The 26,589-nt window shown below is 40.9% G+C and overlaps 1 protein-coding gene across 1 annotated transcript in view; it reads right to left on the bottom strand.

The window, feature by feature from the left end:
• Positions 1 to 200: 200 nt before the first annotated feature.
• KNTC1 (kinetochore associated 1) overlaps positions 201 to 26,589 on the bottom strand; it is a 76,962-nt gene continuing 50,573 nt past the window's right edge. The window contains exons 44-64 of the mRNA XM_025933242.2: positions 23,953 to 24,160; positions 22,526 to 22,615; positions 21,022 to 21,193; positions 20,876 to 20,934; positions 20,306 to 20,522; positions 19,206 to 19,279; positions 18,723 to 18,933; positions 18,493 to 18,602; positions 15,418 to 15,464; positions 13,951 to 14,029; positions 12,546 to 12,664; positions 12,037 to 12,172; positions 11,260 to 11,355; positions 10,841 to 10,897; positions 7,519 to 7,573; positions 7,362 to 7,425; positions 6,680 to 6,809; positions 5,294 to 5,383; positions 4,681 to 4,826; positions 3,841 to 3,931; positions 201 to 1,160 (exon numbers count right to left, since the gene is read on the bottom strand). Of these exons, the coding sequence (XP_025789027.1) occupies positions 1,140 to 1,160; positions 3,841 to 3,931; positions 4,681 to 4,826; positions 5,294 to 5,383; positions 6,680 to 6,809; positions 7,362 to 7,425; positions 7,519 to 7,573; positions 10,841 to 10,897; positions 11,260 to 11,355; positions 12,037 to 12,172; positions 12,546 to 12,664; positions 13,951 to 14,029; positions 15,418 to 15,464; positions 18,493 to 18,602; positions 18,723 to 18,933; positions 19,206 to 19,279; positions 20,306 to 20,522; positions 20,876 to 20,934; positions 21,022 to 21,193; positions 22,526 to 22,615; positions 23,953 to 24,160 (2,272 nt within the window). The 3' untranslated portion in view covers positions 201 to 1,139. The remainder of the gene's footprint in view (positions 1,161 to 3,840; positions 3,932 to 4,680; positions 4,827 to 5,293; positions 5,384 to 6,679; positions 6,810 to 7,361; positions 7,426 to 7,518; positions 7,574 to 10,840; positions 10,898 to 11,259; positions 11,356 to 12,036; positions 12,173 to 12,545; positions 12,665 to 13,950; positions 14,030 to 15,417; positions 15,465 to 18,492; positions 18,603 to 18,722; positions 18,934 to 19,205; positions 19,280 to 20,305; positions 20,523 to 20,875; positions 20,935 to 21,021; positions 21,194 to 22,525; positions 22,616 to 23,952; positions 24,161 to 26,589) is intronic.

The raw sequence follows: 26,589 nt of genomic DNA on the forward strand, positions 1-26,589 counted from the left end.
GCAGGGGAGGGACAGAGAGAGAGGGAGACACAGAATCCAAAACAGGCTCAGAGGTGTCAGCACAGAGCCCAACATGGGGCTCAAACCCACGACTGGTCATGATTTCATACCTGAGCCGAAGTCGGATGCTTAACCGACTGAGCAACCCAGGCACCCCAGAAATAAGGTTGTTCTCAACTGGAAAAACAAAGGCAAACTCATTCTGATTTATGAAATTCAATTTATACACACAAATAGAAAAAGACTACAGAGACAGAATAAGAGTTGTGATGACCTTTTCTGCACGCTGGGTGGCGGCTGCTGGCTTTCAGCTCCACACTGCCCCCGCAGGCCAGCCTCTGTACTGCTGGCGCTGACAGCCTACAGCCGGCTTTCCCAGACACCTGGCCAGATGGGTTCCGGTTTGGTTCTGTCATTCTTGGCACTGGCAGGAGAATTAGAAGGTTGGACAGAGAAAAAGGAGTTGTTTCTTTTCTCTTTCGGTGGTGGCCTGGAAGCGGCAGCAATCGCTGAGGGTGACCGAGGGCCACTGGAGGCCGCGGCGGTGAAGTGGAAGGCGCAGCAGCCACCTCCTTGCGTCAGCTAACAGCTCTTTCCCCTTCCGCCTCTCCAGCGGCCCCTCGCTCTCCCCTTTGCTTTTCAGTCCTTCTAACACCTTTGTAACCAATTCCTGCCGTCCAATTCTTCTCTGCCTGAAATACCTAGAGTGGTTTCTGTTTTTCTGGCTGGCCTGATACGCTCTGCGGCAAAACTTAGATACATGTTTAACTAGAATTCATTAGAAAGAGTGACGTTATTCTTATTCTTATTTGTATATGAAGAAATAGGATATAAATAGTTGTTTCTCTTGTGGCCGGAGCAAGATACTTGTGCATTTAGTTTCCTTCCTGTGGGGTGCAAAAGACTGATGGTCTCTACAAGTTATACAAGTAACTGGTAAAGAAGATTGATTAACTCAAGACACGAGTTCTTTACAAGATAATAATCAAACTACTATGAAGCGCCTCAGTTGTTACTTGTTGGTCAACATTTGACAAATTATAACACATTGACGGCACAACTTTAAAACCCTAATAAATATGATTAGTTAATAGTAGACTCCAAAGTCCCCTTTGTTCTTCTTAAAAGAGGTTGATCGGCTATGATCCACCAAGAAACATCTAAATGGGAAGAAACACAGAAGCATTTTTATTAATGCCATTTAGTTTTTTCAATAGAAAACATAAACTATAAAATTTATGACTTAACTGTATTGCTACATGTGTAAAGGTTACAACTTTTTTTTTTTTTTTAATTTTTTTTCAACGTTTTTATTTATTTTTGGGACAGAGAGAGACAGAGCATGAACGGGGGAGGGACAGAGAGAGAGGGAGACACAGAATCGGAAACAGGCTCCAGGCTCCGAGCCATCAGCCCAGAGCCTGACGCGGGGCTCAAACTCACGGTCCGTGAGATCGTGACCTGGCTGAAGCCAGACGCTTAACCGACTGCGCCACCCAGGCGCCCCGTAAAGGTTACAACTTTACACATAAAGTTATTTGGCATTTAGACAGCTGGACTAGAAAAAAACAGATCTATTTTAAGGGCCAAAGATTTGCCTCCTAAATCAATAATCTCCCTTTTAAAAAAAGGTAACCTAGGGGCACCCGGGTGACTGAGTTGGTTAAGCGTCTGACTTTGGCTCGGGTCACGATCTTACAGTTTGTGAGTTTAAGCCCTGCGTTGGACTCTGGGCTGAGAGCTCACAGTCTGGAGCCTGCTTCAGATTCTGTGTCTCCCTCTCTCTCTCTGCCCCTCCCCCCCCCCAAATAAATAAACATTAAAAAACTTTTTTTGAAAAAAAGAAAAAACATTTAAAAAGGTAACCTATGCCATTGATCACAACAGATTGGAAGTGACCAAAGGAAGTTATTAATGAAAGTTAACAAAACGCAGGCTTATTTTAACATGCCTGATCTGGACCAAAGGAGGGGAAAAAACCCACAATTACTTAAACATGATTAAAAAATTTTAGGGGCACCTGGCTGGTTCAGTCGGTGGAGCATGTGACTCTTGGTCTCAGGGTTGTGAGTTCAAGCCCTACTCTGGGTATAGAGATTACTCAAAAATAAAATCTTTAGGGGCACCTGGGTGGCTCAGTCAGTTGAGCGTCCAACTCAGGTCATGATTCCAGGGTTGTAGGATCAAGCCCCACATCTGGCTCTGTGCTGAGCATGGAGTCTGCTTGGGATTCTCTCTCTCTCCTTTGCCCCCACTCGTGCTCTCTCTCTTTCTCAAAAAAAAAAAAAAAAAAAAAAGTAAAAAATTGTATCATATATATATATAATTATTTTTTTTTAATGTTTATTTATTTTTGAAAGAGAGACAGAGCTCGAGCAGGGGAGGGGCAGAGAGAGAGAGGGAGGGAGGGAGACACAGAATCCAAACCAGGCTCCAGGCTCTGAGCTGTCAGCACAGAGCCCAATGCAGGGCTCTAACCCACGAACCGTGAGATCATGACCTGAGCCAAAGTCAGACGCTCAACCGACTGAGCCACCCAGGAGCCCCCCCCTTTTTTTTTTTAAATTTTTTTTTTTTTTTCAACGTTTATTTATTTTTGGGACAGAGAGAGACAAAGCATGAACAGGGGAGGGGCAGAGAGAGAGGGAGACACAGAATCGGAAACAGGCTCCAGGCTCTGAGCCATCAGCCCAGAGCCCGACGCGGGGCTCGAACTCACGGACCGCGAGATCGTGACCTGGCTGAAGTCGGACGCTTAACCGACTGCGCCACCCAGGCGCCCCTTTTAAATTTTTTTTAACGTTTATTTATTTTTGAGACACAGAGAGACAGAGCATGAAGGGGGGAGGGTCAGAGAGAGGGAGACACAGAATCGGAAGCAGGCTCCAGGTTCCGAGCTGTCAGCACAGAGGCCGACGCGGGGCTCGAACTCACGGACCATGAGATCGTGACCTGAGCCAAAGTCGACCTGAGCCACCCAGGTGCCCCCAGGAGCCCCTTATCTTATATTTAAGTTCAGAATAGGAGTAAGAGTGATTTACATGCATATTTTATATATGAAAACATTTGGAAGGACGTATACTAAAATGTTAAACAGTAAACCTATTTCTGTGTAGTGAGATTTCAAGAGATTAAGGTTTTTTGTTTTTGTTTTTTGGCTCTTGCAAATTTGTTTTTTCTATGGTGAAAATACATATGTCTTTGGTAATTAAAAAGGAGAATTAAGGGGCGCCTGGGTGGCGCAGTCGGTTAAGCGTCCGACATCAGCCAGGTCACGATCTTGCGGTCCGTGAGTTCGAGCCCCGTGTCGGGCTCTGGGCTGATGGCTCAGAGCCTGGAGCCTGTTTCCGATTCTGTGTCTCCCTCTCTCTCTGCCCCTCCCCCGTTCATGCTCTGTCTCTCTCTGTCCCAAAAATAAATAAACGTTGAAAAAAAGAAAAAAAAAAGGAGAATTAAAAGAAATTAATGCCCAAGGATAAAATTAATCAGTACTTTTTGAAATTTAGTTTTTCACTTGCTTTGATATGAAAAATAAGACTTTATGAGGAATCATAATGCTGGAAAGCACCCAGGAGACCACGCAGTCCAGATGTGAAAACTAAAGCCTGCAGAGGGTCAGTGAATGGCTGGAGACCACACTGCTGCAGAGAGTAGAACCAGGGCCTCTTGATTTCTGGGCTAAGAGCCCCTCAAACAAAAAGCAAAATATAAAAATATACATAGTTAACGCATAAAAATACATTTATCTCCAGGACACAAGAACAAGTTGGGTCAATGTCAAGACCCTAGTGATATAAATGGTGTCACGTCAGAACCTGAGTAACGGTGGGCCAGCTTTACCTTCAGAATTTCACAGGGAGCGGCGTCTGGTGGTACAGGCTTCCCACAATGTTTTGAATATTCAGTTATAAACACTGAAGCTTCATCTAAACTATGGAATCAGAAAGAAAAAGAGCATCAGGAGGAAATCCTCGGGCATGATAAATATGTTTGCTATCTTGACTGTGGCGATGGCTTCACGGGTACATGTATGTCCAAATTTATCATATTGCATACTTGAATTACGTGTAGCCTATATATGTGTGTGTAGCTATGGTTGGATCACAAGTGGTAAGCAAACAGAAAGAAATCCAAGGCTTGGTAATGAGAGAGAGATATGTCCCAAGTGGCCAGCACGGTTAGACTAAATGTAGGGACCAGGAAAGACTTCTATCCTGACAGGGTTTCCCTTCCTTAGTGTCAGCCATTTCTCTCTTCTCCTTTTCGCGTTCCAAATCTATTCCCAATCCTATCCCAGAAAGCTTATTTCCAAACTTGTGGCTGCCAGAAAATTAGACAATCAAGCTTAGCAAAAATTAGGTCACATAAAAGCCAGTAATTCTCTGAGCAAATGTCTAAGGAATAAAGTTGTAACTCGAGTTTTAGAGCAGGACTGTGAGATACCTATTTTGGGGGTTTGGAAAGTTTCTTGATTGTCTGATTCCAAGTTCATGTTCTAAGGGACTCGGTTACAAGACAACTAACCTCTGGGCATATGTGGTAATGCTATAGCTTAATATTCAGAGCCTTTCATTACAACCAAATAGTTGTACAATTATTTGATATTTTCCTCCAAAATAAAGATAAATTTTAAGGAAACTCTACAGTAAGTTGTTTTTGTTTGTTTGTTAATTAACTTACCTTAACTCATTTGCCAAATAGTTTACCAGCTCAGTGATGTTGTTGGAATTCATCATATGCAATTTCAACACTTGAAAGTATTTTGTCTTTGCCAAAATCCCAAACTCCTTCTTACTTATGATATTATTCAGAATCAGGTTTCTAATCTATAGAATGATAGGTATCATTAAATTAAAAATGTGTGCAATTCCAAGTTCTTACTCAATACCCCCAAATTCCTTACTATCAGAAGTTAAATTAGCACTGTGTTGTGACTAAGTCTCTTTTTTTAAGGGGGTGGGGAAGGGGATCTGTTTTGGCCCATTTCAGTAACAGATTAAATCAATAAGAAGTAATTGCTCTGAAGCACTTTGGGTGCTTACAACACCCATGAAGTCTGCTTACAACAACAAGCATTTAAGGCTACAGATTTTTCACTGAGCACAGCAGCAAATAAGACAGATGAGGTCTCTACCTTTTAAAATTTTATTAAGGTTTTAATAAAAGCAAAATAATTTTATATATTACCAAATAGGCAGAGATAGTAGTATTCAGCCTACTTTTGATTTAGGGAAAATTATTACCTTCTAATATAAAAGTTTTCATGGCAAAAGGAGATGAAATTGCCTCTTACTTGATGTGAAAATCCTGCCAATTGGCCAGTATTCATATGCTCTTCTAATTGCTGTAAAATGATCTGAGGATTGCACGAGCCCAGAAAATTCTACAGGAAAAAAAAATCAAACACAGTGGAAAAGTATTATTACTACTAATTTCTGTCAAATCTAAAAGGTTTTCATTTTTAAATTTGGAATATCTTTAGCCATTTCTATTATAGGAAAAAAACAACTCTATCATATAACAAAAAATTAAAGAAATAAGGAAAAAGACATTTTACAAATACCTATTGTGACAACAAGGGCTGTTTAACAAGCATTTTTGTCATTCTAAGTGCTGAAAGGACTCTATTTAAATACTAAAATTTTGAAAAGCATTAATGGATGAGTTTATGAATAGTCAAAAAACCCCCGAAGTCCAAGGCAAGCACAGATGGCTGTGAGAAAATGGAGTGAACAGACCAAATGACAGATAAAAAATATGCATGTTCATTTATATAGATCTTTATCTACTGGCTAAACTAACTTTGGGGAAATACTGCAAAACATTCCCAAGTGCTTTGTTCTATTTGTTCTGTATTGTAAAGGGAATGAGTTCGTTTTAAAAGTTCTGTCCTCAGAATGTTCATGGGTCCGTCCCTTTGTCAGACACCCACACACAAACCTGACAATTCCCTCTCTTATCTCCCACATCCAATCACTAAGTGAAGCTGCTCTATTTGGCTCATTCTCACTGCCACCACCCCACTTACAGCACATATCCCCTCGAGCCTTCCCTGCCCATTCACAGGCTGGTCCAGGCAAGTGCAACAGCTTCCCACACTTCTGCTCCTGCCTCCTCTCTCCCCCACCAAGCCCAAGGATTGTTCCCTCCAAAACGGTGCCTGAACATTTTACTTTACTTTTCCAGGAAACCTGACAGTTCCTCACTGATAAAGAACAAGGTCCAAACCCCTCTTTTTTTTTTTTTTTTTAATTTTTTTTTTTCAACGTTTATTTATTTTTGGGACAGAGAGAGACAGAGCATGAACGGGGGAGGGGCAGAGAGAGAGAGAGACACAGAATCGGAAACAGGCTCCAGGCTCTGAGCCATCAGCCCAGAGCCTGACGCGGGGCTCGAACCCACGGATCGCGAGATCGTGACCTGGCTGAAGTCGGACGCTTAACCGACTGTGCCACCCAGGCGCCCCCCAAACCCCTCTTAAGGCATCCCTTGGATGGACCTTGATCTTTTAGGCTCACCTCCTGCTAAACCTGCATACAAACCTCCCACACCCCTCAGGCTGATGAACTCCTCCTTTGCAAGTCTGGTAAAAAGAAAACACCACCCCTTTTGTGGGGGCACAAGCAGTGGGAGATTTTCTGTCCCTCTGGCAGGCCCAGAGGAATAATTTGCGAGATACCTTAATTTGCTGATGTCTTTTTTCCGAGTGAGGCATGAGCATCAGACAGGCTAGTGCAAAAGCCGGAAGCTCTAACTGGACATATTGCCTGGCGACCGCAATCATGTCGAGATCATCTGAAACTGGGCATCTTCAAGAGAGCACATGAATTTATTAGTAATTTGTCAGATTCACGATATTATGTTGAGTCCTCCAGCTTTCCACAACTGTTACCTGATTGTGCTTTCAATGATTTTAAACATTACAGTGCCAGTGCATCACATACACTTAGTAATGAGTAACTTGAGTCTTCTTCGTGGAACAAAATATCCCACCCACTGGAACACAGAGCACTGACTGCCGCTATGATCATGTCTGGGGCCCACACATGCTTAAAGACACATTCTCAGAAGACTCAAAATCTGTGAGACAACACTTCATGATTTCAGGTAGTGATAAAAATACTCCTGATGTACATTAAAACTAATTTTAGGAAATGCTTATCGAGTATCAGTTTACGAGTTGCACTGCATGTGGAAAGCAGACGTTGTGAAAATAAGAGAGATATTTTATTTTAAAAACAAGTGGTATGTTTAACTTCTCAAGAAAAATGAGTTACTCATTTAAAGAGGTTTATTAAAAAGAAATTTCATAAACAACACATATGATTTTGAGGGGGTAGGAAAACAATTATTTTACTTACTCTAGAACAGCGATGAGACTCTCTCGACAATCTGATAACTGACTGGGGCTCAGAGGACAAGATGCTGAAAAGAAACAATAATGTGTACACACACACACACACACACACACACAGCTATAAAACGCTACTGTCAATGTTTCAGGGGAGAGAAAAATACCTGAAAGTAGGGGTATCTGAACCACACGCTGCCAAGCTTTGCTGAAGTAGGGAACCTGGGGAAACAAGCATGTTATAGGATTTGCGCCAGTCTCTCGGTTTTGCGGTCACAGAATTATATACTTAGAGCATATGTTCTGGATCCTAAGACCAAAAATGTAAATTGGTATCTCCTTATTCAAGATGGTTAGATTTTAGGATAATATTCTTTCCTTCTCTCTCTTTTTTAAAGTAAACTCTGTACCCAATGTGGGGCTCAAACTTGATCTCATGATTCTGAGATCAAGAGTCACATGCTCTACTGATTAAGCCAGCCAGGGGTCCTTAGATAATTCTCTTCATAAGTGTATAGTTCAGGATCTTACTACACAATCTTGGCTGATTTGTTATGGTTTTGTGTGGGGAAAAAAGTGTCAGAAAACAAAACTCACACTGTTGTGTGCCACAAGCTGTGTGAGAGTCACAGGAAAGGGGCAACCAGACAAGAGAAAGGATTTCAAAAAGGAATAAGGCAACAACATACGTTTCCACTCATAGGAGAGGGGTTAAATGACTCAGGATATATTTTGCTCCATATTATGGAGAATAATTAAGAGTTCAAAGTCATGGGGCACCTGAGTGGCTCAGTTGGTTAAGCGTCGAACTTTGGCTCAGGTCATGATCTTGAAGTTCATGGGCCCTGTCTCAGGCTCTGTGTTGACAGCTCAGAGCCTGGAGCCTACTTTGGATTCTGTGTCTCCCTCCCTCTCTGCCACTCCTCTGCTCGCACTCTGTCTCTCTCTCTCTCTCTCTCAAAAATAAACAAACACATACAAAAAAAGAGTTTAAAGTCATGAGATACCAAAAAGACTAAATGTACAGGTTTCATAAGATCCAACAATTCCACTCCTAAGCATATGTTCGAGAGAAAAACACACATCCACATAAAAACTTGTACACAAATGTTCACGGGGCACCATTATTCATAATAACCCAAATACCCTTCAAGTGATGAATAGACAAATAAAATACAGGTGTGTCCACACAGTACACATGAGTCAGCAGTAAAAAGGAATGAGGCCCTGACACCCACTCCCATGCAGATGAACCAAAAACATGACACCGAATAAAAGGAGAACAGAAGGCCACGTGGTGCAGGATTCTGTTGATATGACATGTCCAGCACAGACACTTCCAGGGGCAGGAGAGGGAAGAATAGTGAGTGACTGTTAATGGGTATGGGGCATACTTCCGGGGTGAAGAAAATGTTCTAGAATTAGATAGTGGTGATGGTTGCATAACATTGTGAATATACTAAAAACCACTTAATTATATACTTTATTTACTTTTTTGGGAAAGGTTTTTTTGGTTTTTTTTTAAGTAATCTCTACCCCCAACGTGAGGCTCGAACTCACAACCCTGAGATCAAGAGTCACATGGTCTTCTGACTGAGCCAGCCAGGGTCCCCTTAGCTGTACACTTTAAAAGGGTACATTTTAGGGGCCCCTGGGTGGCTCAGTTGATTAAGCATTTGACTCTTGATTTCTGTTCAGGTCATGACCTCAGTTCGTGGGATCGAGCCCCGTATCAGGCTCTGTGCTGACAGCATGGAGACTCTTGAGATTCTCTCTTTCCCCCTCTCTCTGCCCTTACCCTGCTTATGCTCACACACTTGTTCTCTCTCAAAATAAATAAATATTAAAAAACAAATAAAAGGGTAAGTTTTACAGGGAATTACATCTCAATTGAGAAAATAAAGGTAGGGGAGCACCTGGGTGGCTCAGTTGGTTGAGCTTCTGACTTCAGCTCAGGTCATGATCTCACGGTTCATGAGTTCGATCCCCCATCGGGCTCACTGCTCTCAGCCTGTCAGTGCACAGGCTGCTTCAGATCCTCTCTCCCTTTCTCTCTGCCCCTCCCCACCTTGTGCTCTCCCCAAAATAAATAATAATTTTAAAAAATTAAAAAAAAAAAAAAAAAAGGTGGGTCTCTGAGCTCTATGGAACTATCTCCAAAACACCAATGTTATGTGGAAAAAACACTTTATCTAGCATGTGATTGCATGTACATGTACAAAAATGTATATATCCCTCCCCCCACACTTATATGCTACTAGGAAAGTTCTAGAAGAAAACATAAGAAACTATAAACAGTAGTTACTTCTGGGGAGATAATTTTGAAGGGAAATGGTAAAGGAGAATTTTCAAGTTTTACTCAGCATGTTTCAATGTTGTTCTAATTTATTAAGCTACGAATAGATGATATATTTCTACATTACATATTATAACAATTATGTGGTATACAACTTGTGACATTTAGAAAAGATGAGTAAGTCATTGTGTCTGATTTAAAGATCTTCTAAGTTCAAGAAGGGCAGGAATATATGTTTAAAACAAATTATATCATGGCAGGTGTTACAGCAGAACCAGTGTTTTGAGAGCATAAATGAAGATGCAGCTCAGGAGGCCTGGAGAACACGGGCAAGTGATGTCCTCAAGTGACCTCTGAACTAAATATTCTGGGTCCCAGCACCATTTTATTTTTTAAATGTCTATGTATTTGGGGGGGGGGGGCAGCAGAGGGGCAGAGAGAGAGAGAGAGAGAGAGAGAGAGAGAATCCCAAGCAGGGTCTGTCAGTGCAGAGCCTGATGAGGGGCTCGAACTCACGAACCACATGATCATGACCTGAGCTGAAATCAAGAGTCAGATGTTTAAGTAACTGAGCCACACAGCGCCCCCTGGCACCATTTTAACAGGACATCAGGTCTGTTCTTTTTTTAAATTTTTTTAACGTTTATTTATTTTTGAGAGAGAGAGGGAGAAAGAGAGAGAGGGAGAAAGAGAGAGAGAGAGAAAGAGCAAGAGAGAGACAGAGAGCATGAGAGGCGGAGGGGCAGAGAGAGAAGGAGACACAGAATCTGAAGCAGGCTCCAGGCTCTGAGCTGTCAGCACAGAGCCCGACGTGGGGCTCGAACTCACAGAGTGCAGATCATGAGCCGAAGTGAGAGGCTTAACTGATTGAGCCACCCAGGCGCCCCAGGTCCATTCTTTTATACATTTTTTTTTTAAGTTTATTTATTTTGAGAGAGAGACACATGCAGAGAGAGCATGTGAGCAGGGGAGGGAGGGAGGGAGTGAGAATGAGAGTGAGAGTGAGAGTGAGAGAGAGAGAGAGAGAGAGAGAGAGAGAATATCCCAGGCAGGCTCTGCACTGTGACTGCACAGCCCAGACATCAGGTCCATTCTTCACTTGAGCCGGTGACTTCACCCAGTGCACCCAGCAGCCACAGGCCGTCAAGTATAAAGATTAAGTTCTATACAATTTATTTTAGGAAACTACATACCTGCCATAACGAATGGATACTAGAAATGGCGGTTAAAACTTTCCTTAGATAAGGGATCTGTGAAAATAAAATACAGTTCTGAGTATCACTAAAATGGAAAGCTTCAACGTGAAATATCAGATTCTTAAATTTTCAAAAGAGGTATCAGTAAAATGTATCCACCATGAGAACCAAAGAAATTCACTTCCTAAATCACAAATATCAAAAAAGGGCAGGGAAGCTTCCATTTCTTTCCAGCGAAATTTATGTCAGTTTTGAGTTAGCACTTCCTCTGGCCTAACACCAAGTTAAGTTTGGCACGAACCCAACAAGTCCATGTTTGCAGCGTACATCTGTTCGATACAAGCATCAGTGCAGAATGCTTAAGAGATGCTATGAGAAAGCTTTAACACACTGCAGTCTAGGGCACTGAGTCTCACCATATTGAAGCCAAGAAGCTTCTGCAAGAGTCCATTCCAAAGCTGCAGGTCATAGATTTTGTACTCCAAACAAAGTTCAGTCACCAACCTTACTGCCTAAAGCAGAAGAGACATTAAAAAAAAAAATCATACTGCTTCAAAAACAAACAAACAACAAAAACCCATACTGCTTCAAGATAACAGGAAATCAAAGCACCTTTGGAAAAGGTAGGGTGGCCACACACAAAATGTTTATAATCTAGATGTGTCTATTGCCTAATTTCAGTGAAGCCCTCCTATCTCTCTAATGAAAGTAAAAAAGATTAAGATTATTCTCTTTCTTGCTTGCTGTCATGGATTCAAAGAGCATCTTGGGGCTTCCCTGTCTTTTTTCTATCCAAGATCAGTTTGCCTGTTGGCCTCATAACCCTCACGCCCTAGGCTCCAACTGCCTCAGAGACTAAATTCCCACAGGCAATGAGGAAGAAGAGAAGTGACGTCCCTCCTGACATAGGGACACTCTCTGTCCCTACCCATCTGGATGAGGACACACAGGCCTTGGGAAGGGATTACGAAAGTGTCCCTTTGTGGGTGGAGATTAGGCCCTAGGCTTTAAGGGGCAGAGGTAAGGGGATCCTACAAGTTGCCTGTCACCTGTCAGGATAGGAAAGTAGAAACAGTCTCAGAGCAGCAAATTTGTTAAAGAATGAAGAATTTCTCTGGTTTTAGGCATTTTAGTGAAAACAAGGGTATCTGAGAAGATGGGGACCCCACCCTCAGACAACTCCATGTACATACCATGGATTCATGGCTGTGGTTTTTCCATAGACCCTTAATCATTCCTTCTTTAGGACTGTTGCAAAATAATTCATATGTGATGGGGATATTCAAAGTCTCAAACGATGCCAGAAAAGTTATACATTTCAAATAAGATCTGGAAAACAGAGGCATTTATGGGAATCATTCTTACAGGCCACATTTACATTTAAGATAAAAGCCACCAGAGGGCAATTATTAAGCCTGTTTGTTTTTAAATGTCTATTTTTTAGGCTTCTAAATATATTCACTGAATATAATATTAGAAATAAATCAATATGAGCAAGATCAAGAAAACATTCAGTTCCTAAATGCCTCAAAAAACTAGGGAAACAAGATGTTCTCAGAGGCCTACATCCCCTTTGCCAAAAGGTCAAGGGCACTCAAGGCATAGCATTCTAATGAACTCTCACAAACTAAGGGGTTTAAATGTTACATTTCCAAAGAACCCATCTGTTTCCTATTAATACAATTTAAAAATTTCTACTTACTTCACTTCTTGCATGGGTTTTTTGAAGAGAGATTCTATAGTTTCCTTGTCGGCCAAATATAGGAGACACTGAAGAGCTCGAGCTCTGTGGGCAAAAGTTAACTGGCGCACACCCAGCGTCTGAAAAACCAATGCAAGTTTGCAGAGACACATGCATGTTGCAGCTGGGTACATGAGTTTCAACTTAGCTAGCATAAGCATCGTGAAAAACAAAAATTAAAGTCAATCTCTGCCCTTAGGGAGCCAGTGGTTCTCAAAGCATGGTCCACAGACCCTTGGCGGACATTCCTCAAACTCTTATAGGTGGGAAAGGGTCAAAGTTACTTTCACAGCATCACAAAGATATTATTTGCCTTTAGGCTGTGTTCATACTTGCACTGGTGGGTGAAAGTGTTGGCACTAATCACAGGAACACGCTGTTGCTGGGGCAGCTGTGGTGTGCATCACAGCCATGCATGCACAGTATTGAAAACCAAAGGTGACTTCCACTTAACAAGGTTCTCGACAGAGCGGTAAAAATTAGTTTTACGAAACCTCACCTCTTGAATACGTTGAGTTCACACTTGAAAACATATTAATTAATTAAAATGTATTCATCAATGTGTGTGACCGAATGGGAAGTACACGTAAAGCACACTGCAGTCTTACGATTTATGAATAGTTGTGAGCTGAAGCAGCCACTTTAAATGGAACGTCATTTTTACTTGAAACAATGACTATCAGATAAACTAATATGAGGAAGAAAGAAAGAAAGAAAGAAAGAAAGAAAGAAAGAAAGAAAGAAAGAAAGAAAGAAAGGAAGGAAGGAAGAAAGAAAGAAAGGAAGAAAGAAAGAAAAAGAAAGAAAGAAAGAAACCCTCCCCTTGCTGTTGAGGGCATATAATCAAGCATCTTAGATTTCCCTCTTTTCTTCCTTCTATCCAAGACCTATTTGCCTCCTGGCTCTTTCTCTCCGTTTCTGCCTCAGAACATTTCCACGGGCAAAAGCCTGAAGGCCAAAGAAGTAGTGTTGCCTTTAGGGAAAAGGGAAAGTTTAGTGCAGCTAACATTTAGTGGGGAGGGAGGGAGGGAGGCACAAGCAAAGGGTGAAGTAGGTCCTGCAGGGCGTTGAGACCAGTTGGTTTGACCCCTGGTATTAGGAATGTTGTCCAACCAAGGAGTTAATAACTTTAAATGCAGATAACTGTGGGAACTGTCAATTGGTTCAGTTTGCCAAACAGGATGTTACGGAAGCTAGCACCTAATAGAGCCTGCAGATACTATAGTCCTGATTACCAAGTAAAATACGCAGTACTTTGAGTACTTAAGTGTAAGTGAGCATTATCATAACCATCCCCTAATGGTATCAAGCACGGTAAATACGCAGGAAGAAAAGGGTAAGCTGAGACTCTGTGTCCAGGGCTTACAGTTGTCGCTGATGTTGCAAACACGAACAGCATTCTTGAGCTGTAATCAATCGGGCGAGACAGAAGGAGATACAGGACTCTGGAGAAAAAATATTTTAAATTACATTTGGATTTTAATTTAGTGATCGGTTACCCAAACAACAGACCTTTTGCTGTCCATGGAAAAAGTTACCAGACATCCCAAACATGGGCCTGAAGGATTATGGGTCAAGAACATTTTTGCTTTTCCCCTGAATGGATGCTTGTGCTTTTCTTGAGTTGCAGGCATAGCTAAAGAAAATAAATACGATAAATGCCAGGCCCCAGTCTTCTCATCTATAAAACAGCCAATCTCTGATAATTTAAATTCTATTTAAGAAATTAATACAAACTATAGCTGCAAAGTACATTGGATCCTACACATGGAAAATTCTATTTTAGTTCACAGGACCTTGTTAAGTGGCACAATTCAACCTCTAGACTCAGGCCTGACTGGTCCCCCTCCAGAGAAGGGCAAGATGGATGGGGTGGGCAGGGTACCAGGCAAAGGAGAGGGTGGAGCTTTCAGTGGGAAATGGCAGGAAGCTACAAAATTAGTATGAAGTATCCCTTTGGGATCTCCTAGGGATTTTTTTTCTCTCTTTGAATCGTTTCTCTGTGAGGCTTTCCATCGTGGCTGGTTCAGTTAGACACGGCAGGATGAATCTACCTGTTGCTTAGACAAAGGTACCCCTGTGTTTCAAAGACTAAGCAAGGACAAGGTGGGGTCCACAGGAAAAGAGGACATAGAAGGGGTGGTAAGCCACCTCTGCCCAAACCAGGAGAAATTCTTCTCTTGGGTTTGCCTTTTCACATCCTCTCTATCAGATCCAGGGCGGACGCAGGGTGTAAGGCTTCACAAGTGACTTGACCTACTTTTGGTCTAGACCAGGAATGGCAAAAAGCTGGCACGCATGTCACCACTCCCTCTCCTGTGCCTGTGCCAAGCATCATTAATGGATTACCATATCCTTTTAGATTTTGGCCCAGATATGGTCAGCAAGCCATGACCAATCAGATTTAGCATGTTAGATGAAACCAACGTGCCTTCCTTGGTCTCAGTCTTAGGTTAGAAGGGGAAAGGAATGCTGGTGGCCCATACCTGAACCAGCCCAGCTCACGTGGGGGACAGAATACATAGGGGTCTGGGGCCAGAGTCCTAGCCTAGCAAGTAAGAATACTCCTTTGTTTGAGGTGCATTCTCTGCTAAAGAACCCTCAACGTCAGTAGGGACTCACTGAAGGTTCAGAAATTCTGGATCTTGGTTGTTTATTCCACTGGAGATAGTTGTACATATTCATGGCCATGTATCAATGAAGTGATTCTTCTCAGAGACTCTGACCCAAATTATAGGAAGAAAAGTCTTTTCAAAACCAACCTCTGACAGATTTGTTTTAAGACTCCTACTGGGCAACAAGATACAGACACATCTAAGTAAAGAAAGAGTACCTTCGGAGTGCTTCATCTTCTTGAAGTTCAAATAATTCTGACGGTTTCTTGAAAAAGTGAAAAACAAAGTCAAAAAACTAAAAGTTTGTGGACTATAGAAGCTAACACAACCTATTAGGTGAAAAACCCAATACACAGAATTGTTTACATAGAAGACATTAGAGTGTAACCCATTACTTTATGAAAAAACTTTTCCTTTCAAAATTAGTTTCCTCACATTATTCAGTCAACAAATATTTACTGAGCACTTACTATGTGCCAGGCACAATCCCAGGCTTGTGGGTTGCCTGAGTGAATGAAACAGATGTTCCTGTCCTGGCGTTTACAGTCACCGGATAATTTTTAAAAGGAAAGGACTCCATGGATTTTAAATGAGTCCTTGAGTAATTCAGTACAGATTTACTGGGACTTACAAAGCAATGTGCAAGGTGCTATGGACAGTCTCAGTTCCTGGCTTCAGGGTGCTTTTGTTCAGTTCCTCGAATTTATGTATAAGTTAAAACACATCGGTTTCTGAGTCAACCACAGATTCTATGAGGCCTAGATATGCTTCCGTTTCCATTGAAGCACAGTCCTTGTTCTTTGCAAACATTTAATAAATACTTGCTAAATTGGATGCCAAGGAATATAAAAAATAATTAAAAACCTAATGTCATTTCAGTTATAGTATTTGTTGACACATACATTTTTTTTCAAGCATATCTGCCTACGTGGATAGAGGAAGGCTCCCTAATTGAGTTCTGCCTGAAAACGCAGAAGTACTGCAGAAAATTCTGTGTTGGGATTGCTGAATCCCAGCATAAATGTCAGTGATACTACTTCTAACACTATATGCCTCCTGATGTGATACACTGAAAAAAAAACACATTACCTATATGGTATCCTTGCCCAAAACACATAACCTGAATCTAATCATGAGAAACGTCACAAGGAGACATTTTGCAAACCAACTGGCTGGCCCCCTTTAAAAACACCAATATCCCATCACAGTAAAATAGACTAGAGTAAGAATCATCAATAGATGCTAAATTGGATTATGTGTCGTAGGGAAAGGAGTTTGAGGAGGAACAAGTTATTAAACTGTCTCAAAACACCTACCCTAATAGTTACAAAAGGAAATACAGTAACTATGTAATATGGACACTGACAACATCTTAACCAGGTTATTTAAAAAAATTTTTTTTCAACGTTTTTTATTTATTTTTGGGACAGAGAGAGACAGAGCACGAACGGGGGAGGGGCAGAGAGAGAGGGAGACACAGAATCGGAAACAGGCTCCAGGCTCCGAGCCATCAGCCCAGAGCCCGACGCGGGGCTCGAACTCACGGACCGCGAGATCGTGACCTGGCTGAAGTCGGACGCTTAACCGACTGCGCCACCCAGGCACCCCTTAACCAGGTTATTTAAACTCACATCACCTATTCTGGCAAACGGACATCAGACATCACGTGCCTCCAAATGCCATACCCTGAGAAGCACACGATATCACTTAAGTAGGATTCTGGCCCAAAATGCATCATTAGAATCTTATCATGAGGAAATTATCAGACAAACACAAATTGAAGGATAGCTTCTAAAACAAATGGTCTGTATGCTCCAAGAATATCAGGGGTGCCTGGGTGGCTCACTGGGTTAACCGTCTGACTTCAGCTCAGGTCATGATCTCAGTTTGTGGGTTTGAGTCCTGCATCGGGCTCTGTGCTGACAGCTCAGAGCCTGGAGCCTGCTTCAGATTCTGTGTCTCCCCTCCTCTCTGCCTCTCCCCAGCTCTCTGTGTCTCTCTCTCAAAAGTAAATAAACATTAAAAAAAAATTTTTTTTTTTAAAGTCAGGTGTCATGAAAGACAAGGAAAAGCTATGGAACTATTCTAAATTTTTTTTTTTTTCTTTCAACGTTTATTTATTTTTGGGACAGAGAGAGACAGAGCATGAACGGGGGAGGGGCAGAGAGAGAGGGAGACACAGAATCGGAAACAGGCTCCAGGCTCTGAGCCATCAGCCCAGAGCCCGACGCGGGGCTCGAACTCACGGACCGTGAGATCATGACCTGGCTGAAGTCGGACGCTTAACCGACTGCGCCACCCAGGCGCCCCGGAACTATTCTAGATTAAAAGAGATTAAAGATGGGGCATCTGGGTGGCTCAGTTGTTTGAGCGTCTGACTTTGGCTCAGGTCATGATCTCATGGTTTGTGAGTTCCAGCCCTGTGTCGGGCTCTGTGCTGACAGCTCAGAGCCTGGAGCCTGCTTCAGATTCTGTGTCTCCCTCTCTCTGCCCCTCCCCCACTCATGCTCTGTCTCACTCTGTCAAAAATACATAAACATCAAAAAAAATTTTTAAATAAATAAATAAAAGAGATTAAAGTTATGACAAATACATGCAATGTATATAGTCTTAGACTAGACCCTGGTCCAGGGGGAGAAAGTTCCTTAAAAGAGCACTATTGGGCCAATTCATTAAATTATAATGTGGACCACAGATTCAAGCCTATGTTTGTACTGTATCAATAGTGTACCAATTTAAAATTATCTAATTTTGATAATTATACTGTGGTGAAGTAAGAGAAAAGCCTTGTTCTTAGGATATACAGACTTGTTAAGAGGTGAAAGGGGATGCCACATACCATTAATTCTCAGACGGTCCAGAAAAATACCATAAATATATATATTATAGGGCAAAGCAAATATGGCAAAATGTTAAACATCAACAGAGTTGGGTGAAGGGTGTACAGGAATTCATTCACACTACTGCAACTTTTCTGTATGTTTAAAATTATTTCAAAATAAAATTATCACATGAATCTAAGAAAAATAAAAAGTTAATCACATGAATCTAAGCACAGACCACTTCTTTTATACAAGAGTTCATCTGAAATCACCAATTAAAAGGTAAAATAGTGGCAAAACAATATTTAAATAGAAAGAAAAAGGAAATAACCTCATGAAGACTCATCTGATAACAGAAGGTATTAAAAGCAGCAAACATTCCTTGTGTTAAGTCTGAGCTCCTAATCCGAAGGTTCTATCAATGCAGAGCCAGCAGAAAGGACAAGAGAACCTCTCAGAGGACAGACTGACCTCACCAGGCTTTGTGGACGGGCACAGCCACTTCTCCAACAACATGTCCCAGACTTTCTCCAAATTAATTTCGTTAACTTCGGCAATTTCTTTGGCAGCTGCGTGAATATCTAAGATATTCAAAATAAAGAGTTTAAAAAAAGAGAAACCCAAGTTTTCAGTGCAAGATAACTGGGAATCAAAATGACAGTTCTCCCTGAGCAGAAAGATAAATGGTGCTTTGTCCTCACCGGGATATTCTTTGCTGGAGGAATTCTGAATTCTCTGACTTATGCTAGGATGCTCGTACAGACTGACGATGAGATGTGCAGGCTTTCCTATCACTCTTAGATATTCCGCGGTGTTGAGCTTGTGGGCTATGAGCACGGCTTCAGTGCCTGATCGCCGGTACTGAATATGAAGCTTCTTCAACAAAGCCTCTGCTTTTTCACGCGTTTCATCCTTAAAAAAAAAAAAAAAATCCCAAGCAGGGATTCCAAGAAAAGGTCACATTCTAAAACCTCAGGTGAGGCGAAGAATCATCTTTATCAATCAAGGTCCCTCCCTGCCTTAGTTACATCCTTACATAGCTACACAAATTCTCATCTTCTTTATCCATTTTAGGCATCCAACCCTTAAAGATGCCATCAGCAGGGCGGGATGAGAAGGTGGGCCAGGGAGCACACTGTGTAAATGAAAAGAGAGGAGCCTTCCATTGTACAGTTCAGACTCACCTGACATGGGATATTCTGTAGCCACCTCTCAGCTAAATACAGGCAGAATTTCAAGCTGGACATCTTGAAGGAACCTGAACAGATAAAAAAGAGATTTATAAACAAATCATAATCCTTTTAAGATAAATGTATTTTAATCAAATTATCAAGGTTTTTTTTTTTTAATACAAGAATGCATACTCAGAGAAAAAACATAATTTAAACAGAAGGATACAAAGTAAAAAGTAAAAGTCCAAAGGCTCCTCTTCAGCTTCTATTCCTTCAGAAGTTTCCCCTGTGTGTGTCTGTGTGTACACGCACACATTTTAACCCCAACAGGCTAAGATCATACATGTGGTATTGTCCACTGTTCTGACTTAATATACACCTTGGGTATCTTTCCAAATCAACTATATAGTATTCTATTCCATGCATATGCTCTATTTTTAAAAACAAATTCCTGACAAATGAGCATTTAAAAAAAACAGTTATTTTTTAGGGGTGACTGCGTGGCTCAGTTGGTTAGGCATCCAACCTCAGCTCAGGTCATGATCTTAGGGTTCGTGGTTTCAAGCCCTACGTTGGGCTTTGTGTTGACAGCTCAGAGCCTAGAGCCTGGAGCCTGCTTCAGATTCTGTGTCTCCCTCTCTCTCTCTCTGCCCCTCCCCTGCTTGTGCTCTGTGTCAAAAATAAATAAATATTAAAAAAATAACTAAAAAGTAGTTATTTTTGACTTCTGTTACAACTAAAAACATGGCAGTAAGTGCCTATGTTTGTGTGCTTATTTGGTTATGCAAGAACATGTAAGGATTCATTACTAGAAGCAGGAGTACCTGTTAGGAAGCAATTTCTATTCCTACAGACAAGGTAGAGAACACCCACATCCCTGCACCCTGATAAGCTGCAAGGAGCCTTGCTGACTTCACTGGAGCCTTTCAACATTCAGCGAATTTTAATCATTTCAGCAATGCACCAAGTGAAGAGAAAGGGCACATAACATTTTTAACTACCATCAATAGTTTTAAATGCCTCTTCTCAAAGATAGGTAAGGAGTAAATTTTTTTATTGCAAGTTCAAAATAAGCCGACAATTTCGAGCCCACTTAGAGGAAGAATCCATACCTTCTGGGATATCCTGGGCAAGACTGATGCCAATAGCTACAGCCCACTCTGGGTTAACTATAGACAATAAGTAGGACTCGATGGTTTGAGTGATCTTAGTTATTTCCTTGTTAATCAGTGTTGAGGATTTAGCTTGTGTTAACTTCAGAAGCTTTGGCTTCAGTTTTTTTTCAAAAACATGTTTGGCTGTAGACACATACAGAGTGTCCAAAGAGAACTTCAAAGAGAGGAAAAGAAAAGTTAAGGCTGGGGGCACCTGGGTGGCTCAGTCGGTTAAACATCGGACTGATTTTGGTTCAGATCATGATCTCATGGTCGTGAGATCAAGCCCTGCAAAGGGCTCTTTGCTAGGAGTGCAGAGCCTGCTTGGGATTCTCTCCCTCTCTGCCCCTCCCCTGCCCCCAAATAAATAAACATTAAAAAATATATACTTAAAAGAAAAAACCTGAGGTTGATTTACATGCTCGCCTTTAAGGGTTTTACATAAAAGTAGTACAAAAATCCTTCTACAAAGGGTCTGAGTTAACTAGAGGGTATAAAGGTATGTTTGACCAAGTGTCAACCCATTACCTTCATTAATTTACAAATTAGGAGCAGTGTTGGGAAAGATTCTTCACTGAGTTCTGTAGCTAAAAAAGAAACAAGAAGATTATGATTTGCTTAAGAAAACAAATTTGGGCTATTCAGTAAAATTCGTAAGAAGTTAAGGAACATACAGAGAATTTTCCAGAAGTTCTGTGCTGTGCCAAAGAATATTAGGTGAAAAGGCAGTCTAGTTTGGGCAGCTGATGGCAAACTTATCACATGCTCCAACATATACTGATATTCTAGGTCCACCGGAGGAGATATTCTTCTGTATGATTTCAAATGTTTCAGAAGACTCAATGCCTATATTAAAATATAAATGTATTTTCTTGTGAGCTTAAACCAATCCTGTTTCTTAACTCTCTAACTTGATCGTGTCATAGAATTCCATTCCTGAGATGGTCTTGTTTTCATTAAGAGAACCAAAACCTTTTGTAGTTTTACCTCTAAGATTATCCTTCTAAACCACAATTTATATGATGATTAAAGAAATTATACTCAGAGAAACTAATGGAACCCTGTTATTGGTGGGATTTTTGTAAGTGAGTCTGAAAGTTCCTCATAACTTCTTCAAACGGTCTGAGGGAGACCTCAAAAATACTGGATTTCATTTTAAAAAGGTAGGAAGTAGGTCTAAAATTAATCCTCTATACCCTTACATCTCTTTAGGCTTATATCTGATATTTTGGGTGCTTGTATAATTTTTTGAATCAACCCATTTTCTTTTAATGTTTAAATCCATTTTAAAAAGATACAAAAGCTACTATGACCAAAATTCATAAAAGACTAAGAAGTTCCTGAAAGTAATAGAATTGAGTCAGTCCTACCTACTAATATAGAAAGTGGAATCTAACTCTGGGTCCCACATACTACTTCTTCTTCTTCTTCTTCTTTTTTTTTTTTTTTTTTTTTGTTGTTGAATCACAAAAATTTTGCTTTAATTCTTCTAAATTAGTCCTTTAGTGACTTCATGATCTTAGACAAATTTAAACTGCCTCAGTAAAGCCAAAATAGGATTAAGATAAACAATAAAATATGAAGAGCATGAGAAGTATTTATTTACAGAAAGCATGAGTGGCAGAGGGGCAGAGAGAGAGGGAGACAGAGAATCCAAAGCAGGCTCTAGTCAGTGCCAAACCCCATGCTGGGCCTCGAACCCACAAACTGTGAGATCATAACCTGGGCCAAAGTCAAACACTTAACTGGCTGAGCCATCCAGGCACCCTGAGCGTGACAAGTCTTTTTACTTCTGTATCCCTTTTAAAGAACCAGGGGCACCTGAGTGGCTCAGTCAGTTAAGTGTCCGACTCTTGATTCTGGCTTAGATCATGATCTCACAGTTTGTGAGATTAAGCCCCGAGGAGGGCTCTCTGCTGACAGTGCAGAGCCTGCTTGGAATTGTCTCTCCCTCTGCCCCTTCCCCACTCACACGCGCATGCGCACACACACTCTCTCTCAAAACAAAATATTTTTTAAAATCTTAAAAAAATAAAAAATAAAAAAAATAAAGAGGAACCAAACGAAAAATGAAGCTCAAAGGACAGTCCAGAAAGGTCCTATAGGACCACAATTTTGTTAAATGATCCAAAAAGAAGCAAAAATATAATTCTAAAATCTACGATACATTAGTTATACCTGATTGATATTAATGTTGGTTATCTTTTCATCAGCTCTTTCTATAACCTTCAGGACCACTTCAATCATTTCGTAGCTGTAGGGATCCAACTGTATAAAAGTAAAAATATGTCAAAACTTAAGATGGCCAGGTTTTATTATGGTCATCAGTACAGATCAAAAATGTAAAATGTCAGTGTGCCATAGTGTTAGATAATTCTTCTACAACTGAACTGAATTGCTCTTATCTCTAAAATTAGTTGTATCAGGATAAATAAACCTTAAAATGTCTCAGAAGTGATTTTAAAAAGAAAGCTGTTCCTAGGATACTAAAAATCTAGAAAGAATAAATATATCAAGACTTCATAATTTTGTAAGATCTTTAAATGAAAATTCTATGTCTTCCATTTAAGATGGGAAAAGTACAATAGGAGGAAATGGACGTCTTCTTGAAAATTATGTAACTAAAAGTGTGGGCCTCCAAGCAAAAGTTTCTCCAAGTATTCCATTCTGGATCTAACCACATACTAAAATGCAAAAATTAATTGGGTGGCATCTATATATGTTCATGAAAAGAAAGGAAGTATTCTCTTTGTTCTTTGTTTCTGCCCACACACCATTACTTTTTTTTCATTTCTTAAATGCCAACTCAAGTCACATGAATAACAACACTGAACTAAGTGGGAAGATGATTTCCGTAGTACCTAGAACTTTTGTGAAAGTCTTTATTAATTTTGGCTGAATTTCAGGAAATACTGAAGTATTTCTTGTAGTCTTACAATCTTCCTTGCCCTTCAATCCACCTTTACTCCCCCAACAAACTACTCGACTTAAAAGTTTCAATTCTCAGGAAGATGTCCTAAGAAAATAATCAGACTAGAGGCCAAATAGGTATATGTATGTATGGAGATATTCATTGTAGCAATATTTAATAGTAAAATATACAAATAATTTAAGTGTCCATCCCTAAAGGCTTGGTTACAGTATGTTTATCCACACAGTGGAGTAATATGTACCTGTCAAAAATGAGATAGATGTATGTTATTGACACATAATGACAATATGTTCAGTGAAAAAAAGGAGAATAACAGAATAGAATATTTAGTCTAAATCAGTCACCAAACTACTAACTTTTTTATCTATGGGAATGGGGTTATAGAGATTTTACTTTTTGATTAATACTTCTCTCTAGTTTGATCTTTTTCAAAGAATGTGTGCTATTTTCAAAAATCTGAAAAAAAATGCTATTTCTATTTTCAGGGAAAAAGGGAGGAAAACTACTACATTAAGCTATATTAAAAAGGTAGAAATCTAAAATTACCAAAATTATAAGTTTATAAAAAATACAGGACTTACTTTTCCAGCTTGTTACTCTATGTACCTAAATTAACTAAGGGTAGGAGGGATGTTTGAAGTGACCCGATACATTCAGTTCCCCATTCATCTACCTTATGCAGTATTCCACTAAGACTGATGACCAGATCTTTTGTGCTCGTCAGTAGAGGAACCATTTCCAGGGCTTTGGCCAGGAGTTTGGGGTGCTGCTGCTTTGCAGACTGTGTGCTCATGTCTCCCTGGCCTTGGCTGGCATTGGTGTTGTGTAGCAGTGTTTCGATGAATAGCTGAAGAGCTGCATCACAGTCCAACTGAAATGTGCTAAAAGAAGTATTCAAATACAGGCTAACTTCTCTCCATGCATGTGTTTCCATACAATTTCTCACTGACACACTCCCATCGAACCCTCTCATTGTCCAGCCTCATTATCAGATCACATACACATCATCAAGAGTTAACTGCTGTCTTTAAAAAATCAGATCTTGGGGCGCCTGGGTGGCGCAGTCGGTTAAGCGTCCGACTTCAGCCAGGTCACGATCTCGCGGTCCGTGAGTTCGAGCCCCGCGTCAGGCTCTGGGCTGATGGCTCAGAGCCTGGAGCCTGTTTCCGATTCTGTGTCTCCCTCTCTCTCTGCCCCTCCCCCGTTCATGCTCTGTCTCTCTCTGTCCCAAAAATAAATAAACGTTTGAAAAAAAAAAAAAATTAAAAAAAAAAAAAAAATCAGATCTTGGGGGGCACCTGGGTGGCTTAGCCGGTTAAAGCGTAGGACTCCTGGTTTTTCAGGTCATGATCTTGCAGTTCATGGGTTCCAGCCCTGCATCAGGCTCCATGCTGGCAGTGTGGACTGCTTGGGATTCTCACTCTCTCCCTCTCTCAAAAACTAAATACACTTGGGGCGCCTGGGTGGCGCAGTCGGTTAAGCATCCGACTTCAGCCAGGTCACGATCTCGCGGTGCGTGAGTTCGAGCCCTGCGTCAGGCTCTGGGCTGATGGCTCAGAGCCTGGAGCCTGTTTCCAATTCTGTGTCTCCCTCTCTCTCTGCCCCTCCCCCGTTCATGCTCTGTCTCTCTCTGTCCCAAAAATAAATAAACGTTGAAAAAAAAAAAAATTTTTAAAAACTAAATACACTTAAAAAAACCCAGATCTTGGGGCCCTTTGGGTAGCTCAGTTGGTTAAGCACCTGACTTTAGCTCAGGTCATGATCTCGTTGTTGGTGGATTCAAGTCCCACGTTGGGTTCTGTGCTGTTAGTGCAGAGCCTGCTTCAGTTCCTCTGTCTTCCTCTCTGTCTGCCCCTCCCCCACTCACACACGCTATCAAAAATAAACACTAAAAAATTTAAATAAATAAATAAATAAATCATCAGATCTTGGGGTGCTTGGGTGGCTCAGTCAGTTAAGTATCTGACTCTTGATCTCAGCTCAGGTCATGATCTCACAGCTCACCAGATAGAGCCCCACGTTGGACTCTGCACTGACACCATGGGGCCTGCCTAGAATTCTCTCTCCTCTCTCTCTCTGTCCCTCTCTGCTTGCACTCTGTCTCTCAAAATAAAAATAAAATAAACTTAAAAAAAAATCATGGCCATATAATGGCATAATACTGGGGATAAATTTGTAATAAAATTAAAAATATTTAATAGGGCAATTCCACTTTCACACCCTTCACAAAAAACAGCCAAGATACACATACAAGGATGTCTGCTGCAACAACTGTTTGTAATATTTAAAAACTGAGAGCAATTCAATTATCCATTGAAAAGGGGCTAAATAAGTTATTCATACAAAGGAATACCAGAGTTCAAGAGATACAAAGAAAAGCTATATGTACCAATCTTATAAATATACTGTTAAGTGAATGATGCATGCTATAAAATAGTTTGTAAAATATGATTCTGTTTGTGATAAACTTAAAGAATGCATGTTTGTTTTTTTTTTTAATTTTTTTTTTTTCAACGTTTATTTATTTTATTTTTGGGACAGAGAGAGACAGAGCATGAACGGGGGAGGGGCAGAGAGAGAGGGAGACACAGAATCGGAAACAGGCTCCAGGCTCTGAGCCATCAGCCCAGAGCCCGACGCGGGGCTCGAACTCCCGGACCGCGAGATCGTGACCTGGCTGAAGTCGGACGCTTAACCGACTGCGCCACCCAGGCGCCCCAAGAATGCATGTTTTTATATGCATAGGGGAAATAAAGGAACAATATAGGTGAAATTCTTTAAACGGTGATTATTCCTGAATGGTAAGATTATATGGAACTTTGATTTTAATATGTTCTATCTTATTAGAAAAATAATAAAGATTTAAAAAATAAGAATGAAATGGAGCTATTATGTGTATTGTGCTAAGTGAAATAATTCAGAGAAAGACAAATACCATATGATTTAACTCATGTGGAATTTAAGAAACAAAACAGATGAACATATGGGAGGAGGAGAAAAGAGAGAGGGAAACAAACCATGAGAGACTCTTAAAGATAGAGAACAAACGGCTGATGGAGAGATGTGAGTGGGAGATGGGCTAGATGGGTGATGGATATTAAGGAGGGCACTTGCTGGGGTACCTGGGTGGCTCAGTTGGTTAAGCGTCTGACTTTGGCTCAGGTCACGATCTCATAGTTAGAGTTTGAGCCCCGCGTCGGGCTCTGTGCTGACAGCTCAAAGCCTGGAGCCTGCTTCGGATTCTGTCTCCCTCTCTCTGCCCCTCCCCACTTGCACTCTGTCTGTCTCAAATAAATGTTAAAAAATATTA

The sequence above is a fragment of the Puma concolor genome, chromosome D3, assembly GCF_028749965.1.
Source record: "Puma concolor isolate L17-30 chromosome D3, mPumCon1.1.hap2, whole genome shotgun sequence".
In the NCBI taxonomy this organism is placed as follows: Eukaryota; Metazoa; Chordata; class Mammalia; order Carnivora; family Felidae; genus Puma; species Puma concolor.